Genomic DNA, 26236 nt, shown 5'->3' with positions numbered 1-26236 from the left:
CGGGGGGGCTGGAGCCCATCCCAGCCATCTCCGGGCAGTGGGCAGGGGACACCCTGAACTGGTTGCCAGCCAATCGCAGGGCACACGGGGACAGACAACTCACTCGCTCATTCACACCTACGGACAATTTGGACCGGCCAATTCACCTGAAATGCATGTTTTTGGAATGTGGGAGGAAACCGGAGTGCCCGGAGGAAACCCACGCAAGCACGGGGAGAACATACAAACTCCGCACAGGAAATCTGGAGCTGGATTTGAACCCACGCAGGAGGTTCCCAAGACCTTTGAACTGTGCCGCACATGCGCTAACCACTGTGCCGCCGTGCTGCCCACGAGTTTGATCTATATTATACATAACTTATTTTTCACTGAATATAAGTTATTTGTTTCCTCCTTGGAAGGAGCCATCTTTATTTCACATTTTGAGCATTATCTTGCCAGCGACAAGATTAAACCCAAAACCACTGCAGCGAGAGAAAAGCAATATAGCTCAGAATTGATTGGTTGCATCTGCAGATAGCGAAATGACTTCATGCTTTTATCATTTGCTCTCATGTTTTTCTAGTATTTTGGTGGGGGATCCAGCTCGGTTTGAGCTCCATTTGAGAACAGATTCTTATTGTATATTAAGATAAATAGTCGATAAAACACATCCACATCAGGGGTGTTACTGGGGGGCGAGAGGGTGGGCAGTGCATCACTCTGCCCACCCAAAGAATGAGCAGTCTGCTATCCCATTCAGTGTAATATCTGTTACTTTTGTGTGTGTTTAAGCACGGATCCTTTAAGGTCGGCGTGTCAGGTGCCGAAGTTCGGTTGCTTAGTGTCTTTGTGGCAGGAGTGAGCGTAAGTCGTGGCGGATAGCAACTGCTGCTGAATTTGTTCTACCGCTTGTTCTTTGTTTATTAAATCGGCGATCGGACCAAAGCAGCGACTGTGTGTGTTTTGACCACACTTAGGGGTATTACAATACAATATTGTGTATATCAGTGTAACCGCGGTGTACGTGTCCCACCAAAGATCCACATTCACGCTGGACTGGATGATGAGGTTTTTATTATTACAGTTTCTGCAAATGGATAAGTCACAACATTAGCTTTTCTGCTGGCTTTGATCTCTTTGATCTCATTGCAGTTCTCTCTGGTAAGACTGCCAACAAAGCATATCAAAGAGCTTTCTTTTCACTTTACATAAAATACATTTTAGAATATCACAATACATTTTTACATCTTTACATTTTAACAAGATACTTTTAACAAGAGATCGTATAGTGGATTTTTTTTACGTTTACAATGGATTCAACACATTTTTCTTTCGTCTGAATTTTAACCAACATCATCCTTTTTTAATGTATATGAGAAAATAGAAATAAAAACAATAATAAGTATAAAAACGGGTACAAGTTACCTGCAAATGGATAAGTCACAACATTAGCTTTTCTGCTGGCTTTGATCTCTTTGATCTCTACAAGGGGAATTCATAATTTAGTAAAACAGAAACAAAACGAAAATAAACCTAAACAGCTTGACAATATCAATCACATTACTGTGCATGGTGAGAGATTTGTCAGCTGGGGTTATAATGTTTAAAATTAACTTCTTTTGTGGAGCACCAAAAGATGTGTCTTACCATTGCAGTTCTCTCTGGTAAGACTGCCAACAAACCCCGCCTCCCGGTCACATGTCAGAAGCCAAAACCAAACCCCACCCCATACCAGCAGATGGCACTGTTGGACTCATCATTGCAGGAGATTTACCAAAAACTATACACATATTTCAGCAGGAATTTCAATAAAACAAAAGTTATTACTACACCCGTTACATCAGCAAACACTAGCATGGACTTTACTGTGTCCTATAGCACAGAGAGTGTGCCTAAGTCCCTAAGTACCTTGAATCAATTTAGCTGCAGGACTATGTCAATGTTGCCGCGCATTTTGGAATCACATGGATGGATCTGTGAGAGAGAGTCGCGGTTTTGCTAGCTTGAATTTATTTGAAACAATAGATACCAGCGCAGATTGTTATTAGCTCAGGATATAAATCGCTCAGCTTGGAATCAAGAGGTTGCAGGTTTGATGACCGGCTTCTCTGTGTTATATGTTAAAGTGTCCTCGGGCAAGACACTGAATCCCTGATGCCCCTGATTAGCAGGTATGTGCCTTGCTTGGCTGACGTTACTATCGGTGTGTGTGTGAGTGTGTGTGAATGGGTAAGTGTGAAGTACATTGAACAGCACTTTGGGAGATCTCCAGTGACTTGAAAAGTGCTATATAAATGCAGACCAGACCATATTGTCAGGAATCTGCCTCCACTTAAAATGTATGCGCGTCTCTTTTCAGAATAAGTGGCTTTTTCGGCCAGGCTTGCTAAAAAGAGCCAGCTATTTTGGCTCCCAAAAGGCTCTATAGATTGTTTTTGTTACTTGAATCCATATAATACAAAGTGTTATGTAACATCATGCAAAAAAAAACACTCTAAAAGGGGCAAAGTAAAGCCCAAAAAGACCTAAAAGAAAAAAGCAAAATAAAAATGAAAAAAAGAGGGAAAAATACATGAAAAGCTCAGAAAAAGAATCAAAAGAATGAGAAGAAAAAAGTAAGATTAAAAAATAAAAAGAAGGAAAAAACAAAAAAAAAAGCAAGAGAAAAAAAGGGATTCAATTAAGAAAAAAATAAATGATGAAGAAAAAGGCAGGAAAAAATAGGTTTTGGGAGGTCTCTTGTGATTGCTATATAAACAATAATATGCACAGGTCCATTGCGAGCAAGACTTCACATCTTAAAGAGAGTTTTTACCCTTCCGCTATCCGTATGTTCAACGGGAATTGATTTAGGTTATTATGTATAATATTATTATGCCAACGGCGTTCCTCCGACCTTTTCTACTCTAGTCTTGTTATTTACATATTCTTTCTTTTTAATATAATAATAATAATAATAATTTCCTTTGTATTGTCATTCTTTGTAACAATGTACACAGAACGAAATGTCGATACATCTGACCCGTTGTAGCGAGTCGATGCAGCCGCAGCCAGAGGGCGCCGCCATTATACCAATTAGGTATGTCTCGGTCGAGGCGACCTCCCAGTCTCAAAGCGGGCACACTACCATCTAGGCTACTGAGATATAATTACCTATTATTAAACACTACAATATATTTTTTACTCTATTCTTTTTATCTTTTTAAATCTATTATTTTATCATTATTGAGTGTTCGCGTGTCAAATGATTTCTTGTATATTCAGATTCAGATCTACTTTATTGTCATTCTAGTACACGTGTATACAGAACGAAATGTCGATACATCTGACCCGCACAGTTTCCTTGAATGTACAGATATAAATATATATATATATCATGTTTATGGTTTATACTGGCTGAATAAATAAATACAATAGAATAATACATAATTTTCTGATTCATTAGCAGGTTAGCATTAGAATAATTTTTCAGCATGAAGAAGTCAGCATTTAGCCGTTAGCATCACTTTTTAGCGTATATCCGTTAGCATAACTCATCATAATGAGGCCATTAGCATAATTCGTAAAGATGTAGTCGTTACACTATTGCCATTACCAACATTTTTTAGCATGAGGAAGTTAGCATTTAGCCGTTAGCATCACTTTTTGGCATTTTTCTTATATTTTGGTTACAGCACTTGGCAATGTAGTTGTGCCTTGCTGAAGCAATCACAACTAATAATTGACCAATCCCCTGCGACTGATTTCTGGTGATGCCACTGATCCACATAACTAAAAAAAAACAGTAACAATTAAAATCAAATCCCTTCTCTATTGGATTTGTGCTAAAAAATGAGCATTCGGTCCCATTTTGGCCGGAGCAGCATGACTAATCGTTCACTTTGCCACTTCGGTTCCGAAAATTGACCATCGAGTGTATTAGCTCTCGTTTCCTCGGAGAAACCAACCTAATAAGAACGGCGGTCGACCAATGACGCTAACCAATTTCCAGGTTGAGTTCATTTATATTCAAGAAAGCAAGCCAAGAATTTGTACTTGGCTTGTTTTCATGCGTTTAATTGGATCGATTCTGTTTTCTTTAAATAATTACCGTATGTTCTGGACTCTAAATCGCTACTTTTTTTTAAAACCATGCTGTTTATACAAAAATGTGACTATTTTGGGATTTTTTAGTCCCACTATGTAGATTCGGATTAATTACCTTCGAAGCTGAGAGCTACTTTTTTGTTACTGATTAGCGCAAAGGTTAGCCAGTTTGATATCTCATCTCATCTCATTAGCTGCACCGCTTATCCTCAGTAGGGTCGCTGGGGTGCTGGAGACCATCCCAGCCATCTCCGGGCAGTGGGCAGGGGACACCCTGAACTGGTTGCCGGCCAATCGCAGGGCACACGGGGACAGACAACTCGCTCGCTCATTCACACCTAGGGACAATTTGGACCGGCCAATTCACCTGAAATGCATGTTTTTGGAATGTGGGAGGAAACCGGAGTGCCCGGAGGAAACCCACGCAAGCACGGGGAGAACATACAAACTCCGCACAGGAAGTCTGGAGCTGGATTTGAACCCACGCAGGAGGTTCCCAAGACATGAACTGTGCCGCACATGCGCTAACCACTGCTGCCCGCCAGTTTGCTATGTATTTCTGACATAACTTATCATGTTATTACTATGTTATTAATAAGGTAATTCCAGGGCGTAATTATTAGAAGTGGGGTAAAAATAGGCTCAGTTAACCACTATAACATTTGCCTTGTATAGGAGCACTTAGTGTTTTACAAATATAAATTATGAGCTAATTTTGGGAAGAAAAGTTATAGAGTATTTTAAGACACTGATCATGTCAATCATTTATCACGGCATATTTCCTAGAAAATCGCAATAACCCGTTCAATTCAATGGGCTTAAAATTTCATAATTTCGGTTGTTTTAATGTAGTGGTATCCCCGACGACCAGCAAACAGCTCATACATTTAAAAAAATTTTTTAGACACTAGCCCTTAGACCAAAGGTGTCAAACCGGCGGCCCGCGGGCCAGATCAGGCCCGCTAATGGATTGAATCCAGCCCGCGACACAACACTCAGAGAAGCGCAAGAGAAAAACAAGCTGCAGGTTGAAATATGTCAATTTTATGTTGCCAAAGCCAGGTGCCTCTCATAAAGACACTGTACTTGTATTCATTTCTCTCTCTCTCTCTCTCTCTCTCTCTCTCTCTCTCTCTTTCCCACCCCTTTTCTCCCACTCTGTCTCTTTCACTCTCTGTGTCTCTTTTTTTCTCTTCTGTTGTTGCTCTTTGTCTCTTTCTCTCTCTGTCTTTTAACCTCTTTTGCTCTAACTTCCTTCTTCGGCTCGGCTCACTAAAAGCCCTTCGGGTCCTAAACGGCTCTTCAGGTTGTTTTTGCTTCTTTAATCTCAACATGACCAAATATTATGTAAAATTACGCACAAAATGACTTAAAAGAAGGGGGGAATAGAACAAAAAAGACAAAAATACCAAAATGAAAAAGTAGTGAAAAGCTGAGAAAAAAAGGAAACAAAAGCAAGAGAAAAAAAGGACAAATTTAGAAAAAAGCCAGAAAAAAAGAAAAGATAGAAATGTAGGAAAAAATGTAAATAGAGAACAAAAAGAAAAAAGTAACAGCTCGGAAAAAATAAACACAATGAGATTTTTTTAAAGGAATTTAAAAAAAAGTCGAAAAAACAAAAAAACACAAAAGAAGAAAAAGTTTGTGTTGTATTCAAATAATTTCCAATGATATCAAGTGAATCGTGTTGCCAACATTGTACTTCCACTAAAAAATGTGATTAAGTACAATTCTGTATCTTACAACCGACTAAATTACCCCCAAAAAATGTTAATATTATGCGACAAAATCTATCAGGAAATAAAAAGAAATGGATATCTTGTGGAAGAATTGTAAGAACAAACGACGTTTGTAGGCCGTACAACCTTTGCAACTGTACATGAGTCAATTCATTCAAAAGAGAAAAATAATTTTGCATTGCCGGAATGTAACTTGATGTCAAGTTTTGGACATGTTTGATAATGAATGATCTTGCCACACTTGGGATTATGGTGGCTCACTGTTGTTTCAAGCGCTGCTCACCGACTTTGTGTGAACGCTCAAACCCGTGGAAAATTACAGGGAACATTGAACACATCGCATCCATCCAACACAAAGAGTCCAAGGATTGACCCCTGAGGGACTCCATAAGAAAGAGACAGACGATTATATACACAACTTCCAAATGTCACTTGTTCAAAACCCATCCTCCGAAATCTCTCCGTGAGGAGTTAAAAATAATAGAACTCAAAACCCTCAGTCTGAATTCTGTTGACAAAGCGCGGACAAAGGTGCTCCGGGGAGCTTGCATTTGAGATTTTTTTTCGACAAAGGACACCGTGAGGGTCAAGGCAGAGTCTGTTACAAACACAAACACGCACCGCCGCCTCGCTCGTTGAAAGAATTTCATCGAGTGTGTCCAGCAGCAGTTTTTCCATCAGAGGTAATGAAATGTCACCGCTTTAATCGAGCCCGGCGTCGGCCAAACACTGCTTGTGTGCACGATCTTGTCTCCCTTCCTTGTTAAGATGTGTCTTTTTGACATTTTACAGATTTTCGTGGGCGAAGTGTCCATGTACGCCATGAAGTCCACGAGGGAGTCTCTGTTGGCCCAGGAGAAGACCATCGTGACCGGCGACTGCTGTTATCTCAATCCTCTTGTTCGACGCGTCATACGCTTCATTGGTAAGTCCGTTGCTCGTATACAATTATTCAGAATTTGACTATATATTGCTTAATGGCAGTGAATTAAAATAAACCTTGAAGATGTCACTGGTTCAGATCTGACCTGAAGGACTAAGAACTTCAGTGGTCAGCAGTGTTCCCTCTAAGCTGCGCGCGTGCGCAATTGCGCACTGCTCGCCCATTCTCAGCGCACAAGAAAATCGAGCCAGCGCACAAAAATCAGGGCTCAAAATTACTAATTAAGAAGCGACTCAAGTCAAAGTTATAGTGCAAGTAGGTAGAAACACACGGGTTCCCCTGATGTTGTGTCCTAAACGCGGTATTTTGAAGTCGAGTCGAAGTAGAACGAAGTTGAGTAGAGTTAGTCGAGAACCGGCTTCTTTGGCTCGGCTCACTAAAAGGAAACCGGCTCTTTCGGGTCCTAAACGGCTCTTCAGGTTGTTTTTGCTTCTTTAATCCCAACATGACCAAATATTGTGTAAAACTATGCACAAAATGACTTAAAAGAAGGGGGGAATAGAAAAAAAAAGAAAAAAATACAAAAATGAAAAAGTAGTGAAAAGCTGGGAAAAAAGAAACTAAAGGAAGAGAAAAAAAGAAGGAAAATTTTAGAAAAAAAACGGAAAAAAAGAAAAGAAAGGAACGTAGGAAAAAAGTAAATGGAGAACAAAAAGAAAAAAATAACAGCTCGTAAAAAATATACACAAAGGAATTTTTAAAAAAGTAAAAAAAAAAACACGGAAAAAAGAAGAAAAAGTTTGTGTTGCATTCAAATAATTTCTAATTGTATCAAGTGAATCTTGTTGCCAACCAGGTCGATGGACAGGACGGGGGGAGCAAAACTGAAACAGGTCCAGAAAAGAGGTCGGCAACAGGTATCAGGCAGGAAACAGGGCAAAACAGGTCGATGGCCGGGACGGAGGAGCAAAAGCAGAAACGGGTCCAGAAAAAGGTCGGCAACAGGTATCAGGCAGGAAAACAGGGCAGGATAATGTCAGAGAGTACAAAAGCTTGCCTAGCTGAGAGCATAGGTTCGCAGACGGTCTGATGGGTTCCTTTCGGAAGACGGGAGTTTAAAAAGAGTCCAACAGCCAGGTCCCGTGGCTGTTGGTGCAAACGGGGCACCGAATCAGTAATCATGACAGTTCATAAAATTCTGTATTTTCTGAAAAAAGTTGATCTCCTAAGACCTGGCGTACATTTGCCAATGAACAAGAAGCTTGGGTCTCAAAAATGTCATACGTTCTGGATTCATTACACATCAACTTAAATATTGAGTCTTTTACTGTATTATTATTAGTGACTATGGTTAAATAACTCAAATATCCCATAAAATTGACTATTCCCCTGGTGAGATTCTAGTTGATTTGTATTCAAACCCAGGATATATCACCTGTTATTAAACTCAGTTAGAGAAAATAAAAACCAATATTTTATTTTTTTTCTGAGACAGTACCGTCAATGGCAGTGAAAGAGATAAGAATAAACCAGCCTTGTAAATGTCGCTAGTTCCGATCCGGCTCAAAGGACCAGGAAATTTATTTGGCAGGGACCATTAAACAAATTAGTTAGCTTGTTGATTCATGCTGTCCTGAAAATCCACCATAGGTGGCCGAAAGCATGCCTGCTAGAAATAGAATGCCATAAACAAGTCCACCAACAGAGGGTGCTTTAAAAATATATAATTTTTCCCCAATTGAGTTCATATTTGAACAATCTCACATATGTACTGATAGCGATCTGTAAGTGACATCCACTAGAAACCAAAAGTGATTATTAATTGCATATTGGTTTCCAACCCCTTCAAAAAAAGTTTTCCTTCTTTCCATTAGTCAAGCCGATGAGCACGACCATCAAGTCACCGTGACCTTTGCGTGACATGATACATGACGAGACACTTCGTCTGTCAACCATAGTCAGTCGATGGCGTGATAAATGCCGTGCGAGCAGGAAACTGAATAAATGATCTTATTTTACCATCCTTACTCTCGTTTGTTTACCGTGTTTTGTGACTCAAAAAAGAATAAATAACATGAGATAACAATTGGTTAACCAATCGAGGAATGAGACAGTCATTGTTTTAGATTTCTTAGGGAGGTTTGTAAAATATAGCCCGTATTTTCCGCACTATAAGGCGCGCCGTGTTATAGGGCACACCCCCAAAAAACAGTTTTTGGTCCTATATTTTCCATACATAAGGCGCACCGGATTATAAGGCGCTACAATGGGAACGTCGACAAAACAGTCAGATAGTTCAGTCCAACTGATTACCCCCATTCCCAAAGCTTGCAAAGAAGCAAATACGTGTCTCAGACATGTACGGATGCGGTGTCCGTACGATGTCACCAAACAAACATTTCTTAGTTTCCATTTTATTTTTTGCTGGCAACTGTGTGGACAGCAAAGTAAGAATTTTATTGTGCGGAGAAAAAGGGTTCTTTACTGTGCATATGACAATAAACACTCTGTAATTAAATTGAGTTTAAAAATAGACTCATCACAGAAACATCAAGATCGTTCTAAAACAAGATACCGGGAAAATATAAAGCCGCATAGCTCACCTAAGTTCTCTTGCAGCCATCACGTTCAATAATGATACTTAACCATGGTCTTCTTACAACCGTGAGTGTAGTAAATCCAGGAGAGTAAAATATTTACAGATACAGAATAGTAAAAAATGTTTTCTCTATGCCGTAGTGCAACCCAACGTGTGATTCACATTCATCTTTTTCGGCCAATCGCAGGCTTTGTTTCGCCCCTTTAGCCTATGCGAGCCTGTAAATGATAAAAAGGATCCGCCCCCTTTACCTCCGAATAACTTTAGCCAATAGTGACTGATTCAAATGATGATTGACACATTGGTTAGGAAATGAAACGCCAGTATATAAATCCCAGCATATATATATATATATATATATATATATATATATATATATTCTAGTCGTCGTGCAGTGTCTATGTTTTTTCGATTTGGTTGTTTGTCCAGTTATTTTCTTTCACACAATACAAATGTTTCGATAGCTCACACTTTGCCAAAGAAGTACGCTCACCTCATTGAGATTTTTCCCCTACGGAGCATATTTGTTGCCAACAAATCAAATATTTACACTGTTTTGTATCAAGTGATGAGTAAAACTGACCCTAAGCAATATGGATCTGAACATTTACCAAAACGTTGAGGGACTGTAAAAAATATCTCCATTTTCTATTCATCATTATTCTTAATTTTTTCCTAGTGAAAGAATAGCCTGATTTTCCTTATTAGATTTGGTGTTAAGCTATTAGCTAATAAAGTTTTTCGAAAAAAATCTTCAAAAATTGCTAGCACTCTCTCGCTTGTCCTCTGAAAAAGGCTGGAATGAATTCTGGTGGATGGGGAGGAACAAAGTTGTGTATAACACGCAAAATCGACCCAAGAACTAAGAAACAAAAACTGAAAAAACGAGGTCCTAGGATTGACCCTTGAGGAACTCCATATGTTATGTCTCTTCCAATCAGATTTATAGCATCCGATTGTCACGAAATAACTAAACTGGAAACACATTAGGCAGCCCAGCGGAGCAGTGGTTAGCGCGTGTGCGGCACAGTTCTGTGGTAATGACATCGAACCCCCTGTTAGGAGTTTGCATGTTCTCTCTGAGCTTGCGTGGGTTTCCTCCAGGCACTCCGGTTTCCTCCTATATTTAAAAACATGCATGTCAGGTTAATTTGCCGGTCCAAATTGTCCCTAGGTGTGAATGAGCGAACAAATTGTCTGTCCCTGTGTGCCCTGCGATTGGCTGGCAACCAGTTCAGGGTGTCCCCGGCCCACTGCCTGAAGGTAGCTGGGATGGGCTCCAGCACCCCCGTGACCCTACTGAGGATAAGCAGTGCAGCTAATGAGATGAGATGAGATGAGGTATTTTTATTCATTCAACTGGAAGAATATTGGGGCTCAGATGCAGCCAAGCCTATCTCTCACTCTCTTCTGCCTTCTGTCTTCGACGCTCCCCACCCTGCGCCTTCTGATTGGATAAGCAACCAGGGGCTAATGAGATGAGATTCGTTATCTATCTTGTCTGTCCCGTCCTGTCCGGTATCAACCCCATCTGTTCGGTATCAACTCAGGCAATTGGAATCGATCTCGCAGGTCTCTGGCTTCCTGTCTTTCCACGCCAGACTGGCTTCCTAACATGCATGACTTCCCGTAAAATAAAGGCTTGTGTGAGAACGCGATTGGGTCCTGATCCTGTTCTGGTTCTTGACAGTCCATGCTTTGTTGTATTCAGGATAATGGATGGAAACACATTAGAGGTTAAAAGAAAAACATGCTAGTTAATTCGTTCAGTTTACTTTATACAAATGTGCTTTATCTAACGTTAAACGGGAGCCCTACCACTACACTACCGAATCTTAGAATAACAGCTTCCCGGCTGCTTCATAATGGCCAAATAACAGACGATTTTCCTCGTTTTCTAAACATTCTATGCACTATGCAAACGTTATAGCCATGACACTCTAGTTTCATTTTAAACTAATGAGCATTTATTTACGCACTCGTCCAGGGTGTAATAACAACAGATGTAAAAAAGCTTTCATTACGTCTCCGCTAGCTGCGTAAACGGAATTTATTCGAGAGTATATCACCCAGGTCATTACTTTAATTCAATAAGTGTTGAAATGGAAGCGTTGTGCTGTGTCAATGATGGTTTTGGCCAAGGTACGGAGCAATGTTCCCTGTCATTTTCCTTACGGGTCTGAGCGTTCACACAAAGTCGGTGAGCAACGCTTGAAACAACATTGAGCAACGGCAATCCCAAGTGTGGCAAGATAATTAATTATCAAACATGTCCAAAACTGGACATCACGTTACATTTTGCTGAGTTTCCGGCAATGCATAATGATTTTTCTCTTTTGAATGAATTGACTCATGTACGATTGCCTACAAACGTCTTCTTTCACAAGATATCCGTTTCTTTTTATCTCCTGATATATTTTGTCGCATAATATTAACATTTTTGGGGGCTTATTGAGTCGGTTGTAAGATACAGAACTGTACTTAATCACATTTTTTAGTGGAAGTACAATAATGGCAACAAGATTCACTTGATATAATTGGAAATTATTTGAATGCAACACAAACTTTTTCTTCTTTATTCCGTGTTTTTTTTCTACTTTTTTTATGAATTCCTTTAAAAGCTGTTACTTTTTTTCTTTTTTTTTTTGTTACCTTTTTCCTACATTTCTTTCGTTTCTTTTTTTCTGGCTTTTTTCAAAATGTTTCCTTCTTTTTTTCTCTTCCTTTTGTTTCCTTTTTTCTCAGCTTTTCCCTACTTTTTCATTTTGGTATTTTTTTTTTTTTGTTCTATTCCCCCCTTCCTTTAAGTCATTTTGTGCATCATTTTACATCATATTTGTTCATGTTGGGATTAAAGGAGCAAAAACAACCTGAAGAGCCGTTTAGGACCCAAAGGAGCCGGTATCTTTTAGTGAGCCGAGCCGAAGAAGCCGGTTCTCGAGAAACTCTACTAACTTTACTCGACTTCAAAATACCGCATTTAGGATACAACGTCAGGGGAACCCGTGTATTTTTCCCTTCATGCACTGTAACTTTGACTTAAGTCGCTTCTTAATTATTAATTTTGAGCCCTGATTTTTGTGCGCCGGCTAGATTTTCTTGTGCGCTGAGAATGAGCGAGCAGTGCAGCTTAGAGGGAACACTGGTACAGAGTGCATAGCCCAATTTCTTTGTTAATGTCGACCATACTGCCGTGCCAGGGTCTGATTGCCGTGTTTATTAACAGGCGTTTTCGCGTTCGGCCTCTTCGCCACGGACATCTTCGTCAACGCGGGTCAGGTTGTGACGGGCGGCTTGGCGCCCTACTTCCTGTCGGTGTGCAAGCCCAACTACACCGGCACCGAGTGTCGTCTCAACCACCAGTTCATCACTAACAGCAACGTCTGCACCGGAAACCCTGTCGTCGTCCGCAACGCCCGACGCTCTTTCCCGTCTAAAGACGCCTCGCTCAGCGTTTACTCGGCTGTTTACCTGACGGTGAGTATTTTTTTTCAAAAACAGTGCACACATATGATCTACCGAGACCAGTGGCTCGACGAGTTTTTCAAAATAAGAGTCGATATTGGTGTCATGGTTGCCATGGTGCCCAATTGGCCCTGCCCGTGTGTGTCACAGTTGCGATGGTACCCAATTGGCCCCGCCCGTGTGTGTCACGGTTGCCATGGGGCCCAATTGGCCCCGCCCGTGGGCCGCCAGCTGCGGCTCGTTGAGAGATTGAATTTTTGTCTATAAAAAGCTATCTATCTATCTATTTAATGATGTGTCATTAATTTCAAGAATTATGAAATGAAAATGAATCTGCATTTATATAGCGCTTTTCAAGTCAATGACTTCCCAAAGCGCTTTACAGTGTGCTTCACATTTCCCAATAGCGGCCTTGTATTGCAGCCATGTAAGACGCTAACTTGCTTATTGGGGGTATTAGAGGTTCAGTGTCTTACCCAAGGACACTTCAACATGTAACACGGACAAGCCGGGATTCGAACTGGGATCCCTTGATCCCAAGACGAGCGCTCTACCTCCTGAGCTACTGCCGCCCCCAACAGTTAGTCACATCCGGAGTATTAATTGCACCCCCTGGCCAAACTTCGAAAAAAATTCCTGTGCGGAGTTTGTATGTTCTCCCCGTGCTTGCGTGGGTTTCCTCCGGGCACTCCGGTTTCCTCCCACATTCCAAAGACATGCAATTCAGGTGGATTAGGCGGTCCAAATTGTCCCTAGGCGTGAATGAGCGAGCGAGTTGTCTGTCCCCGTGTGCCCTGCGATTGGCTGGCAACCAGTTCAGGGTGTCCCCTGCCCACTGCCTGATGATTGCTGGGATGGGCTCAGGAAAATACGGTATGTGTTGCTAGTCCATCCTTCAAAAACTGTCTCCAATGAAAAACGTCACCTTGGTCTGGAAATTTCAATTTCTTGTTCAAGCGCGAAGGTAAAAAGGATCTAAAAAAAAACAATTTTGTCAGAATTCCAACAGTTCTGTTCCCAATTCTTACTTCCTTTTCCTTTTCCAGATGTACATCACCAGCACCATCAAGACCAAGTCCAGCCGCTTAGCCAAACCAGTCCTGTGTTTGGGTACTCTTTGTTCGGCCTTTCTCACCGGACTCAACCGGGTCTCGGAGTACCGAAGCCACTGTTCGGACGTGTTGGCCGGATTCATACTGGGATCGGCGGTGGCGCTTTTTCTGGTGAGGACAACGAAAAGTGGTAAAATGGCAAAAGAGATCCTATAAATTGGAAACAATTTACCGTAAATTCCGGACTATAGAGCGCACCTGATTATAAGCCGCACCCACCACATTTTAAGAGGATAACCGCTTTGTGCTTACACAAGCCGCACCTGTATATAAGCCGCATGCGCCCACATTAAAACATGGAACACAATCACAAAATTAACCCAAACCCGACTTGAATATAAAGTACACAGTTCAAAAACCACAGCCGGCAAAAAGAACGGAAAATGATACCGGTGCTTAAGGTTTGATGCAGACCTGCAGAGTCCGGGTCCCGTTGAAAATAATCCAAGGAAAAAAAAATGATATTTCCAAAGGTAAGGGAGGGAAAAATATATATCCACTATTGTCCACTGCGTCCACAAACACGTCTCACCTTTACTCCACTTCCCGTCAGCCCCCGCGGTTTTCGCCCCTTCTTTTTGATTCGCCCGTGGAAAACATATCAGAATAAGTCTCTAAAATAAATACATTACAAAAAGATACAGTTACAAATACATATTATACATGGTTACACATATTTACAAAGAAAGACGGTACACCGAGAGAGTTTTCAAAGCTTTAAAAATAATATTATAACTTCCAAACCGTGCCTGTGAAGGGTAGCAAAACGCTACTAGCAACACACTCGCAACACTGTCGGATCTGTTAAAGAAAATATACCGTACTAGAAACCACGGTAAACCGCCCTTATCTTCCTCCTTCAAAGTCGTCTTCCCCAGTATGGGAAAGAGACTTCATATAGACGTCGTCCCTCGCTCCCTTATTCAAAAACACGCTAGCAACACGCTCGCAAAGTAAAATTTACGTGCAGTAGCTCTGTTTCCTTCTTTATCGGACTGCTCGATTGCGTTTAGCTTGAAGGCGGCGTCATGTGCCTTTCTTTTTGCAATTTGCATGATGAGGATATGTCTACGCTAATTTAATTTGTGCACAGGCTAAGAAGTTGCAGTCTTCTTCGGCGCATATATTCCACCGGTCTAAATCTTACCTTTTGTACTCGAGCGCCGCTGGCCCCTGTTAGGAAAATGACATAAAGTGGCCGCATCACTGAATAAGCCGCAGGGTTGAACGTTTGGGAAAAAAGTAGCGGCTTATAGTCCGGAATTTACGGTACTCCGCCGTCTCAGGGGCTCGGTTACGTATAATGGCTGTCTGGTTCTCGAGTGTCAGGAGAGAAAGCAAAGAGGGAAGACTGACGACACTCTCGTGGCACGGGAGTCCTCCTGGCACGGAGCCTCTTTTTAATCAGGGGATTGGATTGTTCCCCTGCCAAGATTTTAACCCACTTCCGTCTGTTGCTCGGTCCGTCCGTCAGCAACTTCTTGCAAAAACGATCGAGCTGATTCCACTCACTGGAAGCTTGCTCCGGGCTGCTGTCGATTCAAGTGGCCGCGTGTAGTTAATCATAAAGAATTCATACGAGTCTTTGATTCAGGAGGCTTGAAGAGAACTCCTTTGTAGAATTATCCGGACGTGAGGTCAAACTACTCGTGCTTGTAATGTAGTAATAAAACCGAATACTGTAAATCGGATTGTTAAGTCTGGGTTGGAGTAATGTGAAAAAACTCATGATCACAAGCTAAGATGTAAGCAAGGAAGACACTTAAAAATGGTTTTGATGTCCTTGGGATATAAGAAGACAAATTAAAGAACCTATTAATGGATTTTTTTGTCAGGACCAGAACGAAGACAGGACCCACTTGCGTGCGTTTTTCTTAGTTTTATTTGGAAGAAGGGAAAGGATAGTACCCACGATCCGTAGGTCGCGGGGAGCAGGTTGCTCGGACGCGGAACTGGTATTTCCGTGGCGAGCGATGGCGGTGTCGAGAGCGGGAATAAACAGACGACGGAGCAAAAAAATCGTAGTCAAGTTCAGAAAACGGTTCGGAGCTGGGAAACAGACGGGAATCAGAACAGGAGAGAGTCAGGGTCGAAAGGCTTGCCTAGCGTAAGCTGAGGTTGGCAGACAGACTGACAACCGGTGACAGTAAGACAGGGGTATAAGAAGTGATAAGTCAAGTCAAGTCATTTTTATTTGTGATGCCCTTAATCACAAAGAGTCTCAAAAAGCTTCACAGATTATTACACAGACTATTTTTTCAGACTATTATTACACCATCCCCTGATCTGGAACCAACATGAGGACAAGGAAAAACTCAAAAAACCTCAACATGAGGAAAATGAAGAAACCTTGAGAAGGGACCGCACATGTGGTATCCCCCTTCCAGGATTACCAGACAGCAAAGGATGGATATATTGTCCACGAAAAGTATAGACAAGGAGCCAATCAGCATCCGAGGCAGTTGGTGCCAAAGGAGCAGGCACAGGTGCCTTGCATCAGTAATCGTGACATTTTTATGATTGATTGAATTTCAACCCAACCCAAAATAATAGAAAAACGATACTTTGAGTCAGTCACGTGTCCATGCAAAGTAACAAAGAAGTCATTTCAGTGTGCATATACCTAGCTATTTCTACTTCCTTCCTTCGAACTCAACCTCAATATCAACTTCCTTTCCAAGACCTTGGCCATATGCCCATTATTAAAAACTGTAGGGTTTTAACATTTATTATACTGAAATTTGACTCCGAAAACACTTCACGTGTCTTGCCTAATCCCTTACAGTTGGAGCATGTCCAGAAGCCAAAGAAATGTAATGAGCCGAACGACAAATATAGTCCACATATCAATTTATTTTGCCGAATCAAAGAGTTGAACAAATCGGGTCTTCTGCCATGCCAATATTGCGATCGTGTGCAGGAGACGACGAGGTTCCGGGGTCTCCTCCTCTTATCACCCATGCCGATGAAATGTTCACGCCCCATGATCAAGCCTCTGGCTGATTGGTCCGCCCCGTGTCGATGCAAATTTCCCAATAGTCCTTTGAAGCCTGGGAGAAGGGTGATAGGTCATCACCCTCCGGACAGAATGGGGCACCACACACACATTCTAACCCCGCAGGCGAGGTGATAAGTCATTGTTATCTGCACAGACTGAAACCAAAAACACATTCCAAAGTTTACGACACCCTTCTCTCAGAGTTTGCCCTCAAACACTGAAGTCAGATTTTAGAACAAGTATATTTGACTTTACGTAAGATAAAAGAGTGTATAAAATAGTGTATAACTTCAAGACGTATGGCACAACGTTTACGAGGCACATGGCCAAGGACTTGGCAAGGAAGTTGTTATTGAGTTAGAGGTAGAACCAGTGGTTCTGACGGGTTAAAGCCTTGTTTTTCTCCAGCGGCTTTCGAAAAATGGATCATTGCTTACTCATCCTTCTATTGAGTCCAGAAGTTTTGTTTGACTCTGACTTCTCCCTGGCCTAACGGCTCGAAGAAGAACTTGTTTGTTGGCATAATACACAAAGGTCAAGAGCATCTCGTATCGATTTCAGTTTGTCACTATGCATGCAGATGACATCTTATCTTTCACTGCGCACAAGACGTCTGAAGATGTTAAATTGGATTTTCCGAGTTCCTGCCGAACAAACAACCTACCGCGGAAGAACAAATTGAAACTTAGATTGTCCCTCACTTTCTTCGGGAGGTTTCCTTAAAATGAGGTTTCTCACACAGAATCAGATAGGAACAGTCATCACCACCACTGGGATTTTATATTAAAGCCGCACTGTTTTGGAATTCACACCGGCCACCGGCACAGGTTTATACATTTTCGTTTGCGATCCGTTGGAATATTTCATTTTTGTTTTGCAGGGAGCAGATATAGTTTCCAATCCTCTAGAAACAAATACATTTTTTGTAATACCTAGATCAGGGGTGTCAAACTCATTTTAACTCGGGGGCCCACACGATAGAAAAAAACATTCTGTCGAGGGCCGGACTAGTAGATTAAAGAGAAAGAAAAAGAGAGATAAATAAATAAGAGAAAGAGGGAGGGAAAAGGAGAAAAGAAAGAAAAAAAAGAGAGAGGGAGAGAGCGTGAGAAACAAAAGAGATAAAAAGTCGTGAGAGAGGGAGAAAAGAAAGGCAAAGGAAGAAAGAAATCCAAAGAGAAATAGAAAGACAGAAGGAGAGAAAGGAGAAAAGAAAACGCGAAGGGTAGGAAGAGAGAAAGAGAAAAGGAAAAAAGGAAGTTAGAGCAAAAGAAGTTAAAAAGACACAGAGGGAGAAAGAGACAAAGAGCAACAAAGAAAGAGAAAAAGAGAGACACAGAAAGTGAAAGAGACAGAGTGGGAGAAAAGGGGTGGAAAAGAAAGAGAGAGAGAAAAGGGGTGGAGAGAGAGAGAAAGATAGAGTGGGAGAAAAGGGGTGGAGAGAGAGAGAGAGAGAGAGAGAGAGAGAAATAAATACAAGTACAGTGTCTTTGTGAGAGGAACCTGGCTTTGGCAACATCGAGTGGACAAATTTCAACCTGCAGCTTGTTTTTCTCTTGCGCTTCTCTGAGTGTTGTCTCGCGGGCCGGATTCAATCCCTTAGCGGGCCTGATCTGGCCCGCGGGCCTGTTTGACACCCGTGACCTAGATGGTCAAATAACAAGAAAGTACATTCTTTACACCACTTACTCTTATCTGTTATATATGTCTGTTTGTGTTTATTTATTTTTGCCATCATTTAAAAAATGGATAGTATAAAACAAGCTTGGCCATGGTAATACTGTTCAAAAGAAACACACCATTATTTTATTGTATGTGCTGTTTTAGTTATTACGTGATATTATATAGGTGCAATTCAAAGTCGGAGTAACCAATCACATTGATCCGAAATTTTATGTGGATTGCTACACGAATAGATAGATGGATAGATAGATACTAATTCACACTTCCAGCAGTATCCTTGGGTTGAAAAATAATAAAATAAAAGATATAGAATACAAAAATAATATAACGTGTTGACATAGGGTATTTAAATAGTGCTACGGAAAATACACACTGTCATAAAAATAGGGTAATATGCAATGTGGGGGTGGGGTTAATGTGGGCTTTTACTCCCCCGGGTGGAGTTAAAGAGCCTCATGGCATGAGGAAGAAATGATCTCCTCAGTCTGTCTGTATCTATCTATCTGTCACAGACCAGAACGAACACAGGACTCAATTGCATGCGTTTCTCAGATTGTATTGAAAGAGAGTGAGAGTAAGGCTCGCTCGATTGCTTGATCCGAAGACTGGTGGAGAGCGGGAACGAGCAAGGCGGGAAGTCGTTGACCAGGGCTGGAGATCAGAGGCGATGTAAAGTTCGTAATAGTGGTCGTAGGCAGGCGGCAGGCAAAACAGGCGTAGTCAGGTTCAGAAACAGGTCGAAAAACGGGAATCAGGCAGGAAACAGGTTTTAACAGGGATGGAGTCGGACGGGAACACTCACTGAGTGAAACACAAATGCTCGCAACGATCTGACAAAGTTTGAACTGAAGTCGGGGGCTTAAGAAGGGTGTGGCCACCAATCAGCTTGTCCGGGCTGTTGGCGCCAATCAAGCTGCCACAGGTGTTCCAAACAGGGCAATTATGACACTATCTATCTAGTAGCACTGGTGCGAATGCGTTTTCATTTTGGTCGCAACCCTCATCTTCACTGTAAAGCACAACCTATTAAATGGTGAAGCATTTCTTCCGAGACAAACCCTATATTTATTTTCCTAGCATGCATGATAAACTTGGTTACAATCGCGGAACAATTGGTCGCATGATATAAGAAGCATTAGTCATTGCTCCCTCGACGAATCACAATCTGACTTTTATTTGCTATGCTCACTTTAAGAGCGTAAGTACGCTGAAAACCAATCAGAGAACTGACTTCTTTGTTTCTGTATTTAAATTTTAACATGAACTTTGACTGATTTCAATGATGTCACTCACCAAAAGCAACAAAGTACACTGCTTGTTTACCCCTCGCTCTAAAAGTGTCTGTTTGCAACTTGTGCTCATACGGAGGTTGCCAAAAGCATGGACTGTCAAGAACCAGAACAGGATCAGGACCCAATCGCGTGACGTTCTCACACAAGCCTTCATTTTACGGGAAATTAGGAGTCATGCATGATAGGCAGCCGGTCTGGTGTGGAAAGACAGGAAGCCAGAGACCGGCGAGATCGATTCCAATTGCCTGAGTTGATACCGAACAGATGGGGTTGATACCGGACAGGACGGGACAGACAAGATTGATAACGAATCTCATCTCATCTCATTAGCTGCACCGCTTATCCTCAGTAGGGTCGCTGGGATGCTGGAGCCTATCCCAGCAATCATCAGGCAGTGGGCAGGGGACACCCTGAACTGGTTGCCAGCCAATCGCAGGGCACACAGGAACAGACAACTCGCTCGCTCATTCACGCCTAGGAGCAATTTGGACCGCCTAATCCACCTGAATTGCATGTCTTTGGAATGTGGGAGGAAACCGGAGTGCCAGGAGGAAACCCACACAAGCACGGGGAGAACATACAAACTCCGCACAGGAAGTCCAGTAGCTGGATTTGAACCCACACAGGAGGTTCCCAAGACCTTAGAACTGTGCCGCTAACCACTGCGCCGCCGTGCTCCCCAGAGAACGAATCAGGATATCGAAAATAAACAGGAGAAACTAGACGGGAACAAAAACTGGAAAAATAACAACAGGACAAAAACAGACGGAAACACAACTAAAACCCGAAATTGAATAGGTAAAAAACCCGGGAACAATACCGAACTGGAAATATCAACAGGAAAACAGGACTGAGTCAGAACCCACGTCTTGTGGGGCAGCAGTTTGATTGATGGGCTGGCAAAGGAAGCAAGAGAGGGCTGAGCTTAATATAGACAGAAAGCCAATCTCTCAACGAGCCGCACCTGGCGCCACACAGGCGGGGCCAATTGGGCACCATGGCAACCATGACATGGACTTACATTATATACGGATGGATAGACTAAGTATATGTATAATATATGGTTCCTTTTTTGCGGAAGTTCTCTTAGATCGGTCAAAACAGTTAGTTTTGGAACAGATCAAACACAAAAATCAAGGGAATACTGTACACGAAATGAAATCCTGCAACACAGTTGCTGTCTTGACTGATTGTGGACTCGCACGTGTGCCTCCGCCAGGGCGTGTGCGTGGTGAATAATTTCAAAGGTTTCCACGGCGCCGCCACCAAACAGAAAAACGAAGACTACCGCGGCCTGCCCCTTATGACGTTCCCTCGCGTGGAGAGTCCTCTGGAGACCCTCAGTGCACAGGTACAACCTCAGTTTTAGAGATTGGGACAGGGTTTCTTTAAGGGTCTTTGTAGAGATTTGAAATATGGTATCTTCCAGACTATAAGCCGCACCAAAAAAAACAACAATTTGACCCAAATTCGAAAGCGCACCTTAAAATCTCCTATGCAGGGTTAGGTAGGGTTACTTTAACTTGATTACTTTCAATTACTTTTGGATTACCCCAATACCAAAAATGCTAATAAAAGACAAAATAAACTGAATATGAATAAAATGACTAAATTTTGTGCAGGCTTGGGGAGTAATGGAATACATGGAACAGCAAAAATTATGTTTGGATTTATTTTCAATTTGTTTCTGTCGCATTTGATGTTCGTTTTGCCGGAGATCAAAGAGATCAAAGCCAGGAGAGAAAGCTTACCACGTGTTGTGAGTCATCATTTTATTCATATTTAGTTTATTTGGTCTTTTTTAGCATATTTGGTATTGGAGTAATCCAAAAGTAATTGAAAGTAATCCAGTTAAAGTAACCCTACCCAACCCTGATTATATCAATGATAATATTGTAATGTAAAGTTCATACTCAGGTAAATAAGCAAAAGGGAGTTGGATAGCTAGCTAAAAAAGTAAAAGCCATCTAAATAGCAGTTCAAAGTTTGTATGGGTGCTTGTAATCCTTGAACATTTTGATTTGTTTTTTTCAAGGATTGAAATGGCTTTAATCCTGGTTGAAGTGCTTGTAAATGCTTGAAATCGTTGCCATGTTTCTCAACTAGCTCTCTTTAAGGGTTATTTTGATTACCTTAAAAAAAAAATCATAAAAGATTATTTTGGGGGCATTGCCTCATAATCTGGTGCGCCTTTTAGTGTGGAAAATACAGTACGTGTGTTTTGGGAAACCTTCGCTTTTACTGTACAGTGGAACCTCGGTTCTCGACCATAATTCGTTCCAGAACCCTGTTCTAAAACCGATTTGTTCTATCACCGAAATCATTTTTCCCATTAAAAATAATGTAAATTGTTTTAATCCGTTCTAACATCCTGAATGTTTAACGTAAACTTAAAGCTAACCCAGGCTAATCGTACGTTCGCGTTATCGTAATCTTCCGTACGAAAGATTACGTTAACATGAATGTGTAAAAATAAAAAAATCAAGTCGTTTACAAGTCATTTAGCACCCGGGTCTCCACAACAAGTGGTGAGCGATTCATTGGAAAGGGGGCTCCTTTCCAACACCCTGAATGTTGGGCTCCGTTCCAACACCCTGAATGTTTACCTTGAATGTTTAACGTAAACTTAAAGCTAACTGTACGTTTGCGTTATCGTAATCTTCCGTACGAAAGATTACGCTAACATGAACGTGTAAAAAAAAAAAAGGCGAAAGAAAATAATTATGCATAGGATTTCTTACCTTTGTGGTGGTCAGCAGAAGGCGCAGGTGGACGGTGGGGAGAGGGATTATTTCTTTCTTAAATGCAATAGTTGTACGCACTACTTTTCTTTTTTCACCTGTAGCAACTTTGCTGCTTGCACTGACTTTCTTCGGAGGCATACTTAGGGGCTAAAACACTTGGTACACCTATATTTAAAGCGAAAGCAAAACGAAGCACGTCCGCACGCGATAACAGTTGGTCACGAAAAGAGCCATCTCCACCTGTACGCCGCTCAGCATCGCACCTACTCACGCATTACCGGCGTTCGAACTCCGATTTTTTGACCGAACAGAGAAGCAAGAATTTCTCGAAATATTTGGTCGCACTCTGATTTGTTCGAACTGAGAGGCGTTCGAAAACCGAGGTTCCACTGTATACGAAAAATGTGTCATAAAAGACTACTGTTGAGGGTGATTCTTAAAATCTGGGGTGCCTTTTCATATGGAAACTGTAATTCTTTATTTCTATACAAATGACTCATCAAGTCAGCATGATTGTCTGCATGCACCTCGTCCTCGTCCTCCCCGACGAAGCACCAACAGAATCCCGCCTGGACCCGACACTCTCCTGATGACGTTTCTCCTCTTTCCATTCCCTCCTCCCGATTTCCCCCCCCCCCCAAAATCACCGCATCCGTTTTCAGAACCACTCGGCGTCAATGACGGAGGTCACATGACTAAGGGGGCAGCACCGGGTCACGTTTGCGTCCCCGCAGCACTTCCAGACACAATGACGAGGACGCATTTCACGTGGCTTCGATTGCTCACCCCAAACAATATTTCTCGTCCGGTTCACGTCACACCCCCTCCGGGGGGCCAACCAAAATACGCCGTGTTACCAAACAAACTCCTTTTCCTCACAACCCGCCACCGCACGGGGCGATTACGTTCCTCCCAAGGTGTTCTGTTTTTCGTTGGGGCGCCCGTTTTGCACATTTTTTGTATGAGCGATTGTCGTGGACAAATGTCCCGCACCTCCCTTGTCGCATCCCTTCGACCGAGTTCCTGCAATGTCCCCGTCCCAGTCTGAAAATGTGCTATGGAAAATAGCAAATTTTGATGTTGTCGTTTTTGTGATGTTTGTCATTTGTACAGAAAAAAAAATGTTGCTTTTTATCGCGGCTGTACAGTAGACCCCCGGGATACGGTGACCCCGCCTTGCGTCGTTTACACTATTCCGGCCCCACTTTGCAACATTTCCTCCAGTTATTTAATGTGTGGAGAAACATTGATGAGTTACATCTCTAAGATGCCTGTTGGCTATTGGTTGACATTCAATCAATGCTGGTCTGCTATTGGTCACGAAAATAAGAGTCGATATTGGTGTCATGGTTGCCATGGCGCCCAATTGGCCCTGCCCGTGTGTGTCAGAGTTGCCATGGTGCCCAATTGGCACCGCCCGTGGGCCGCCAGCTGCGGCTCGTTGAGAGATTGGATTTTTGTCTATAAAAAGCTATCTATCTATCTATCTAATGATGTGTCATTAATTTCAACAATTATGAAATGAAATGATCTGCATTTCTATAGCGCTTTTCAAGTCAATGACTTCCCAAAGCGGTTTACAATGTGCTCCACATTTCCCAACAGCGGCCTTGCAGCCATGTAAGGCGCTAACCTGCTTATTGGGGGGTGTTAGGGGTTCAGTGTCTTACCCAAGGGCACTTCGACATGTAACACGGACGAGCCGGGATTCGAACTGGGATCCCTTGATCCCAAGACGAGCGCTCTACCTCCTGAGCTACTACCGCCCCATGAAAATTCCTTTATGCTATGAGCAGAAAAACTTCCCACAATGCCTTTCTCTTCATTCATCTCAGAATTTTCGTAAAGATCGTGCAAGCCGGTGATACAATATTGGATTTTTGGGTGATTTTATCCATTGGATCCTCAGGCTTGCAGGGATGCTAAAGGGAGAAGCAAAAACACGACAACATAGAGCTGCCAAACATTATAAATCATATTTCAGAAAAGAGACATACAATTTTCAAATTTTGATTTTTTTTTCCTAGAAACATTTAAGACCGATAAACCGTTTTTAGGTTACAGGTGGTATCACTTAAAAAATAGCTACAAACATAGCAATTTATTAAAGAAAATTTGTATGAATTTAACTGTTTAATATGCATACAAATTTAAAGTATACACATTTTTCTAAAATGCCTATTCAATAATTTTCCTTAAATCCTCTTTTTTAAAGCCCCAAATGTTAATATTTGACCACTAGGTGGCCTTGTGTGTGAGAAAGGGCCAGAGATACATGGCACTGCGTGGCAGCAGGATGCCGGACAAACATGGCGCCAATTTAAGTGGGAATTCCACAGAGTAAAAGAAATACGAATTTTTTGACCTATGTTTTTTCTTCCAAATAAAAAAATTACAATAGCATGATGGTTCATGTATTTTTGCCCGGTATTAAAATCAATGTTTTGGTTTTTCGGACCACTAGGAGGCACTAAAAATTACACACTGAATACGATTATTGGTATTCAGGGTTTGGTAGGGTTACTTTGACTTGATTACTTTCAATTACTTTTGGATTACTCCAATACCAAATATGCTAATAAAAGACAAAATAAACTAAATATGAATACAATTACTAAATTTTATGCAGGTTTGGAGATTAACAGAATTCATAGATGTTGGCAAGCTGTTTGGATTTATTTTCATTTTGTTTCTGTCGCATTTTATGTTCGTTTTGCCGGTGATCAAAGAGATCAAAGCCAGGAGAGAAAGCTTATCACGTGTTGTGAGTCATCATTTTATTCATATTTATGTAACCGTGGTGTACCTGTCCCATCAAAGATCCACATTCACGCTGGACTGGATGATGAGGTTTTTATCACAGTTTACCTGCAGATGAAATGAGTCACAACATTAGCTCCTCTGCTGGCTTTGATCTCTTTGATCTCTATCAGGGGAATTAACATTTTAAATTAAATCCAAACAGCTTGACAACATCAATCACATCACTGTGCATGAGAGATTTGTCAGCTGTGGTTATAATGTTTAAAATTAGCTTTTTTTGTGGAGCACCAAAAGATGTGTCTTACCGTTGGCAGCTCTCTCTGTAGACTGCCAACAAACCCCGCCTCCCGGTCACATGTCAGAAGCCAAAAACAAACCCTACCCCATACCAGCAGGTGGCACTGTTGGACTCATCATTGCAGGAAAACTATACACATATTTCAGCAGGAATTTCAATAAAACAAAAGTTATTATTACACCCGTTACATTTAGCTTCTTTTGTCTTTTATTAGCATATTTGGTATTGGAGTAATCCAAAAGTAATTGAAAGTAATCCACTTAAAGTAACCCTACCCAACCCTGTTGGTATACGGTAGCTATTTAATTATGGAAACGAAGCTCCGACACGCTACTTTAGATTTAGTCGTACCCTGGGGGTCTACTGTATCGGAATCGACCGCGTCAGGTGGAATTTTCGTAAAGATTTTTGTTGATCTGTAACATTACGATCCGTTTGGACCCGTTTGCCTGCTGTGAACCTCCTTAGATGTTCATCTTCACATATTTACCGTACCCGGATCCATTGTTCCGTTTTCGGAGAGGGTCCGCTCGGCTAGCCAGCCTGTCGGACCCTCAAAAAATGAAATTCCGATCCCTGTACTGTGGCTTGC

The 26236-nt window shown here is 41.8% G+C and overlaps 1 protein-coding gene across 3 annotated transcripts in view; it reads left to right on the top strand.

Annotated features, from left to right (window-relative positions):
- Positions 1–26236, top strand: part of plppr1 (phospholipid phosphatase related 1) — a 58416-nt gene that overhangs the window by 31855 nt on the left and 325 nt on the right. Inside the window, exons 4-8 of one of the 3 annotated variants that reach the window (XM_088355418.1) lie at positions 6600–6732; positions 12516–12766; positions 13801–13977; positions 21059–21190; positions 23246–25107. In XM_088355418.1, the coding sequence (XP_088211544.1) occupies positions 6600–6732; positions 12516–12766; positions 13801–13977; positions 21059–21190; positions 23246–23278 (726 nt within the window). In that variant the 3' untranslated portion in view covers positions 23279–25107. Of the gene's footprint in view, positions 1–6599; positions 6733–12515; positions 12767–13800; positions 13978–21058; positions 21191–23245; positions 25108–26236 lie in introns of those variants that run through there. The other 2 variants (XM_088355417.1, XM_088355419.1) reach the window with 2 other exon arrangements.

The sequence above is a fragment of the Urocampus carinirostris genome, chromosome 16, assembly GCF_059441175.1.
Source record: "Urocampus carinirostris isolate Australia breed hairy pipefish chromosome 16, RoL_Ucar_1.0, whole genome shotgun sequence".
In the NCBI taxonomy this organism is placed as follows: Eukaryota; Metazoa; Chordata; class Actinopteri; order Syngnathiformes; family Syngnathidae; genus Urocampus; species Urocampus carinirostris.
The sequence above is the reverse complement of the archived record's forward strand: the minus strand, read 5'-3'. Positions and strand labels throughout refer to the sequence as shown.